This window comes from Neopsephotus bourkii, unplaced genomic scaffold (assembly GCF_033783945.1).
Source record: "Neopsephotus bourkii isolate Nb327-2 ecotype Australia unplaced genomic scaffold, CSIRO-AGI_Nbou_v1 NB_1339, whole genome shotgun sequence".
Lineage (NCBI taxonomy): Eukaryota > Metazoa > Chordata > Aves > Psittaciformes > Psittacidae > Neopsephotus > Neopsephotus bourkii.
Genome location: NW_026901819.1, coordinates 1 through 6,807, shown reverse-complemented (window position 1 = coordinate 6,807; position 6,807 = coordinate 1). Strand labels below are relative to the sequence as shown.

At 56.8% G+C, this 6,807-nt stretch overlaps 1 protein-coding gene across 1 annotated transcript; it reads right to left on the bottom strand.

The window, feature by feature from the left end:
- Window positions 1–601: 601 nt before the first annotated feature.
- On the bottom strand, window positions 602–5,568 carry LOC133219250 (putative nuclear envelope pore membrane protein POM 121B; the record flags this gene model as incomplete). Its single annotated transcript, XM_061366429.1, has 6 exons — window positions 602–2,241; window positions 2,564–2,725; window positions 2,938–3,040; window positions 3,434–3,608; window positions 4,641–4,769; window positions 5,430–5,568. Coding segments are annotated over 6 exons (2,330 nt in total), but the record flags the coding sequence as incomplete, so codon positions are not given.
- Between the last annotated feature and the right edge of the window lie 1,239 nt (window positions 5,569–6,807).

Sequence of the window (6,807 nt, the reverse complement as noted above, 5' to 3'; positions counted from 1 at the left end):
TCCTTCCAGTTCAAGAGCAATGGCAAGTGGAGCACCTGGATCAACTCTGACTGCTTCCAGGAGCTGGTGCGAGCACAGAAGCAGAGCTGCGGCTCCCAGACTTTCACAGTGGCCAATGACACAGCCAGGATTCCTCGCTGGGCACTCTTTGGGTCCAGAGAGAGGGGATTCAATCCCTTGGATGTGAGATACCACATGCCACTGCGGTCCCTTCCATTCTTCTCTAGGCATGCTCAGGATCCCTCTGTTCCTTTCTGTGGTCTCTCAGTTACTCTCTGTTCCCTTGTGAGTGCTCTTTACCGGAGGGCATTTTGCAGGAGTTCCTGGAAGGCAACACACCACTGTGAGCCGGGGTCAGCAAAGGAGGAAGAGCCTGGCTTTAGGGAGCTGGCAGCACCCGCAGGAGCCGATGCATCCGGTGCATCCAGAGGGGCAAGGAGCGACATTTCGGATTCCCCTCCAACCCCCAGGCCTAGGGCTGGGGCTGGGGCAGTGAGTGAGGGAAGCACCTTCCCTTCGCATGGCAAGGCTCTGCACAGCCCCAGCCCCAGCCCCAGCCCCTCAGGGCTGCCCAGCCAGGTCAGGCAGGAAAGCTGCTGCCTAAATCTAACCCTGCCCTTCAGCCCCGCAGAAGCCCCGTCCGCCCCGACTCACCTCCAAACACAGGCCCGCTGTTGGGTGTGCTGGACATGGTGAAGGCGAAGGGTGTGCTCTGGCTCTGTGCCCCCAGCGTGCTCTGTGCCAGGGAGGAGCCGAATGGTGTTGCTGCCAGGGCCGCCCCGCTCTGCCCAGCCCCGAAGCTGAAAGGTACAGCAGGGGAGCCGCTGCTCAGGGCTGGCGTGCTGACCCCGAAGGCACTGGTGGAGGGTCCTGGCTGGGTGGTCACCCCAAAGGTGAAAGGAGAAGGGGTGGTGCCGAAGATGGTGCTGCCACTGCTGCTGCTGCTCGTGGTCTGGGTGGTGGAACCAAAGCTGGCGGTGGTGGAGGTGGCTGTCCCAAAGGAGAAGACCGATGTGGTGGTCCCAAATGCCACCTGGGTGCTGCTGGTGCCGAAGGAGCCCTGGGTGCTGGCTGTGCCAAAGGCTGGCTGAGCACTGCTGCCGAATGTGGGCTGAGCAGCCAACTGGGCTGCAGGGGCTCCAAAGCTGAATGTAGGGGCAAAGCTGCTGGGGCCAGCAGCAGGCTGGCTGGTGGCTGGCTGGCTCGCAGCTGCGCCGGCACAACTGCCAAAGGCTGAAGCGGGGGAGCCAAACGTCAGTGTCACCTGGCTTGTGGTGGCTGGGGTAGAAGAGGTCAGCGTGGCACTGCCAAATACACTAAAGCCTGCAGTAGTGGCAGGAGCCGTCAAGTTTGAAGGCACTTGGCCAAAGGCAGGGCCTCCTGGGATAGTGCTGGTGGCAGTGACTGCGGCTGGAGTTGGCTTTCCACACTGGAGCGTGGACACTGGGGTGGCAAAGCTGATTTCTGTGCTGGGAGCTGAGGTGGCCGGACCCCCAAACAGGAAGGGCTGTGACATGCTGGTGGCTGTGGCAGTGGTCATGGTCAGGCTGGTGGTGGGGCCGGTGGAGGCGGGTGCATTGATGACAAAGCTGAAGACAGGTTTGATGGTGGCGTCTGAACTCTCTGTGGTGGCTGTCATAGCTGCCGTGGTGAAGATGACGTTAGGGAGACCTGTGAATCCTGCCAGGGTTGTTGTGGAGGCTGCAGGCAGATCTGCACCCGAGGCCGGCTGCAGTGACGGTTGGAAGGCAAAAGGAGAGGTGTTTACTGCAGATGAAGCTGTGATGACACTGCTGAAGATGGGCTTGAACATGGTGGTGGTAGAGGGTGTTGAGGAAGGGCCTGAGCTCACAGGCATGGTGATGGTGGTGGAGACAACAGCTGCACAGGGGGCTGAGCTCTCACCAAAGATGGGTTTGAAGACAGGGGTTGTGGTAGGCACAGCAGTGCCTGCATTCATTGCCAGCTGGTTGGAGGGAGTGGTGTCTGGCGTCTCAGAAAGGACGCTTGGCTTTGGGAAGGAGAGAGGCTTGCTGGGGGTCTGGCCCAGCTCTGTGAATGCAGGAGGTGCTGTGCTGCTGGGGGCAACAGGAACAGTCAGGGCAGATGTGCTGAGCACAGGCACAGGCTTGGTGTCAGCAGAGGTGGCAGGCAGAGAACTCAACTCCAGTGACAGAGCCGGAGCAGGCAGCTGGGCAGCTGATGAAAGTGGCTGGGACACTACTGCAGCTCCAGTGGAGTCTGCAAACAAGGAGAGCTTATTTAGGGACAGGGGTCATTTACTGAGAGATGGCCCTTTTGCCAAGCACCCACACCTATGCTGCAAAGGCTCTGGAGAAACATCCACCCCTGCCACAGACCTACCCCTGTACTGCAGCTCCCAACAGGACCATGAGCTTGGTGTCACCAAACATGCCCCCTCAAGACCCACCTGCCAGCTCTGCTGCCAACAGAGCATTTGAACAGGGAGTTTTGCCACCCACCTCCCACAGAAGCAGTGCACAGCTCCCACTGCGCCTCTCTTGCTCTGCCAAAGGCCCACCCTGCTGACCCTCCTCCTTACCCGCGAGCATGGGTGCAGCCACACTGCTCTGCATCTGATTCAGGCTGTCTGGGAGTGAGCTGGTGCTAGCTGGGGCAGGAGCAGGCCATGGTGAGGTCACGGTGCAAGCCAGTGGCCCAGACATGGACATACCCTCTGCAGTGGTGCTGGGGACCTCATCTGCTGGGAGAGAGCACGAAATCAGGACCCACAACTTTCTGTATGGGACTACCCCTTAGCAGAGCCTCCCAGCATGAAGAGCTCACAGCTCCGGCCCTGGGGACCCTTGCCCATCACCCTGGGGACTGCGGGGCACGAGCTCTCCCGCCCAACCCTTCACCAGGCTCCATGAGTTTCAGGCCCGAGGACCGGGCAGCCCTTCACTCTGCCCTTACCTGCCTTATACCCCAGGAGTCGGCGCAACTGCTGCTGTGCTGCCTTCCTCTCCTCCTCTATGATCTCCTCTGTGATGGGGTAGCCGGGGTCAGGTGCAGGGGGCTGCCAAGAGAGAGCAGTAGCTTAGTTCCTTCTCAGGGAAGCCGGCAGAGCCGCTCTGAAGGAGGTGTGGAAGCAGGCTGGTGCCAGAGCCGGGAAGCCGTGGTTCTGCCACAGCCACCGCAGAGCTCTGGTCCCCATTCGTTTTGGCCCCCAGCTTGGCACTGAGGGCGCAGCACCCTTGCCCAGCCAGTACCTGCTCTGGCAGCGGGCAGCACAGTCACGCACAGCCCACCACACACTGGGGCAGGGGAGAGCCTCACTTCCCACTCAGCCAAGGACGAGACCTCCTGGCCCAAGGCAGGCAGCTCAGCCTGCCCCCAGCCCTGCAGGGATTGCACTGGGCACGTTCTGTCCCCAGACGAGGGCAAAAGAGGCTGCGAGACAGCGACGTACCAGCACCAGTGGTTCATTGTCCCAAGGCACCAGCAGGCAGATGCTCCTCCTGCGTGGCCTTCCCTTTCCCGGCGATGGTGGTGGGCTCGGGGACTGCCGCCAAATGGTCTCCAAGGCCTCAGAAACCCAGAGCCTCTTCCCTGCTAAACTTTGCAGCTCCTTGGGAAAGTTTGCCCTGCCGGGTCAGAAATGGTCCATGTGCAGGCACCTAAACCCAGCGAGATGAGATCATAGAGAGAAGGCTGCTGCTGGAGCTGACCTGCCATTTGTACCTTGTGAAGAGGAAGCTGAGCCCAGGGCCAGAACGCTTTCTGATTTCTAAAACCTCTTGCCAAAAAATGCAGCGTACAGCTTGTTATTTGGGACTGCGGAGTCCAGTTAACGTTCCCAAATGCTCAGGTGACTCAGGAACACACGTCGTTTGCTGCATGCCACTTGATGCAAGACTCCTCCGTGTCCTGCTCCGTCATGAGCTTCTCCCTTATTTGTGCCACTGCAGAGCATCAGACTTTGCTCTCTGCCTCTCCTGCAACGAGATCTGCTGGAAGCCCTGCAGGGTGAGGGGCAGCTGGTGGGGAGAAGGCAGGGTTCTCTGGCTGAGGTTTCTGTTGCTGTGATGTCCTTCATCGGCTCTAACTGGTGTCTTTTTCTCTTGTTTTCTCTTTGTCCCACTCAGTTACATCCAGGTGGGCCTGTTGAGCAGAGCAACTCTTGACCAACTCCTCCTACTCTACCACCCTGCTGCCTTGAGCCTTGGCGAGCAGAGTCCAGAGCAGGCATTGCTGGCTGTTCTCAGAGGCAGTCATGTATGTGGTCAGAGGAAAAAGAAGAGAGGCTTCTTCTTCAGGGCAAAAGAGCTCTGGAAAACACTTGGGTCCAGTAAGAGAAGTTAATAAGAGATTTGTTGCTCTGTAAAGATTGGCTGTGCAGTCCCCACAGAGACTGCCAATCCAGGAGAAGCCCCCTGCAGTAAGCTGGCTCGAGTATTTTCACAGGGGACAAATGTACGTTGAAGACAGAAAACTCTTCAGTGGGTCTGTGAGCTGCGATCTCTGCTGAGAGCACGGCCGTGGGTGCCCACCCAGTGTGGGCAGTGGCTCTGAACACAGCATCATGGCACCAGGGTGTGTGAGGCCTCAGCTCTAGGACACGGCTACCGCCACAGTAGCACGTCCTGCCCCTGGCAGCCCTCAGTGCACCGGTTCACCTTGACGGCACGCTGGCTGGGGACTCCGCCTTATTTAGTTCTTTACTATTGCTCTCCTTAACTTCTTTATTTGGTTGGTTGGTGTCTGCCTTGGTCACAGTTTTCGTTGGCTGTTTCAATAGGCTGCTCCTGAGTTGGAGCATTTAGAAAGCAGAGCTGGGATGGAGAGATTGCAGCTATTTTCGTGTGAGATGATGTGTTCCTTCAGTTCAGACTCATCCCTTTCTAAGCCACGGAGAGTGTTGTACTCCATGGTTCCTATCTTTTTCCGCGTTTCTTTCTTTGCATATTTCAGTGGGGTACTTGTTTTGAGGACAGTTCCCTGAGGTACGTGAAGGATGCCAGCAGAGCAGCCAGAGTGTTGGTGATACGGTATGTTTTTATTTAATATCCCACTGTATTAGAATCATGTCTATTTTCACAAAAATACGTTTTCCTTAAAAAAGCAAAAGATGCAGTGATGCTTATTGAGGGGGGAGCGACAAAGAGGGAAAAATGATAGCAGTCACCTGCACCTTGAGGATGCTCCACAGCACTTCATTTTCCTGTGCTCCTGGGGGGAGCTGCCTTTTCTGGGAGTCCCAGAAGTTGGCTCTTGTTTCCCCAGTGAGGCCAAAGCCCCTGTGAGTGTGCCCGTGCCAGGCGGCTGGGGGTCCCTGCTGCTGTGGAGCCATCCCCAGCACCTATGGGCAGCTGGCAGCATGCTGCAGGCAGCAGCGGAGACCGGGAGGAGCCTGGCTGGGAAGGGAGAGGGGCTGCGGCCCCCTCAGGAGCAGCACGGGACTCTACCAAAACCCGCACAGCCAGGATACCCCATCCCTGCCACTGTTCCCCTCCTCACCTTCAGCGTTCAGCAGCTTGAGGCCTCTGCACATGTCTATCAGGAAGAGGCTATTGGCCAGGGTGGACTTCCCCAGCCCAGATTTATCTGGGGACCAAAGGAGCAGGTGAAAGCAGGAGTGGCAGTGCCAGGCCAAGGTGGCATCACCTGACTCGGCAAAATGAGAAAATAGGCTGCAGAAGCCACAGCCACACACCTAATGATGGCAGGGATGGGAGAAGAAGGGGGACACAGCCATCACCATGGGGACAGCCCAGGTGCACCGTCAGGGGAACCATCCCCTCAACTATTTCAGGTGACTGAAAGGAAAAGCTCATGCAAGGGCAGGAGCTCTGGCATGTGCAGCCTGGGGCTGCCCCCTACTGCTTGTACCTCGGCCCAGCCAGCTTCTCCACCTCCCCTCTCCCAGCCATACAGAGGATGCTGCTGCCGTCCCTTTGCTTGGGGAGCACCATCGGTGCTTTGTTCAGCCCATCCACGTCTGCTCAAGAGCTTAAAGACTCTGGTTGCCGTTGCCAAGGCACTTCTCTGTCCTTGACTCCTTGACCTTCTGCAAACTGGGTACTGCAGCACCATGGGGAGCATCTTCAGTCAGAGGGGACACTTAGTGATGCGTCAAGCAGAGGGTGCTGGAAAGCGGCACCTGTGCCCTAGCCCAGACATCAAACACAGGGACAGCAGATGTGAACATAGTCTGTTTATTTGAAGCGGGGGGCATAAAAACACGGGGTGAGGGGTGTAGTAGGAGGGGTGGAAATTGTATATTGACAGTAAAAAAATGCTAAAATGACAGTAAAATTATGGTAAAAATACTAGTTTACTATTGCTAGAACGACAGAACAACAGTATAACAACAAAAAGCTACAATAAAATAACAAAACAACTAGAGTGTAAGAACAAACCAAGAACAGTATAACAAGAATATCAGAACAACCGTAGAACAAACATAGAACACTAAAAGTCTTCAACAAATATCAGAGACGCCGACGTTTTGCCGCTGGTGGGCCAAAAGGCCACTTGGCATCTCTGTGGTCCTCCTCCTTCAGGAAGAAAAAACCCAAAGAGAACAGGTTGAGTCACAGCCATGTACATCGCAACTTAGAAGGCGGGAGGTGCTGTAAGAGCTCCAATATCAAAACCAAGTGTGATTTCATTAAAGAACGTTTCATTATTTGTGGGGTTTGGGGTAATTTCCACTGCACCCAAGACACACAATTAGAGGGCTCAGGAAGTAAAAGACCCAGCAGCGAAGCCCTCCTGGGGGTGATGAGGACCCCCCGGGCAGGGGGGAGCAGCTCTCGGGTGAGCCCTGGCTCCAGCAGCCTC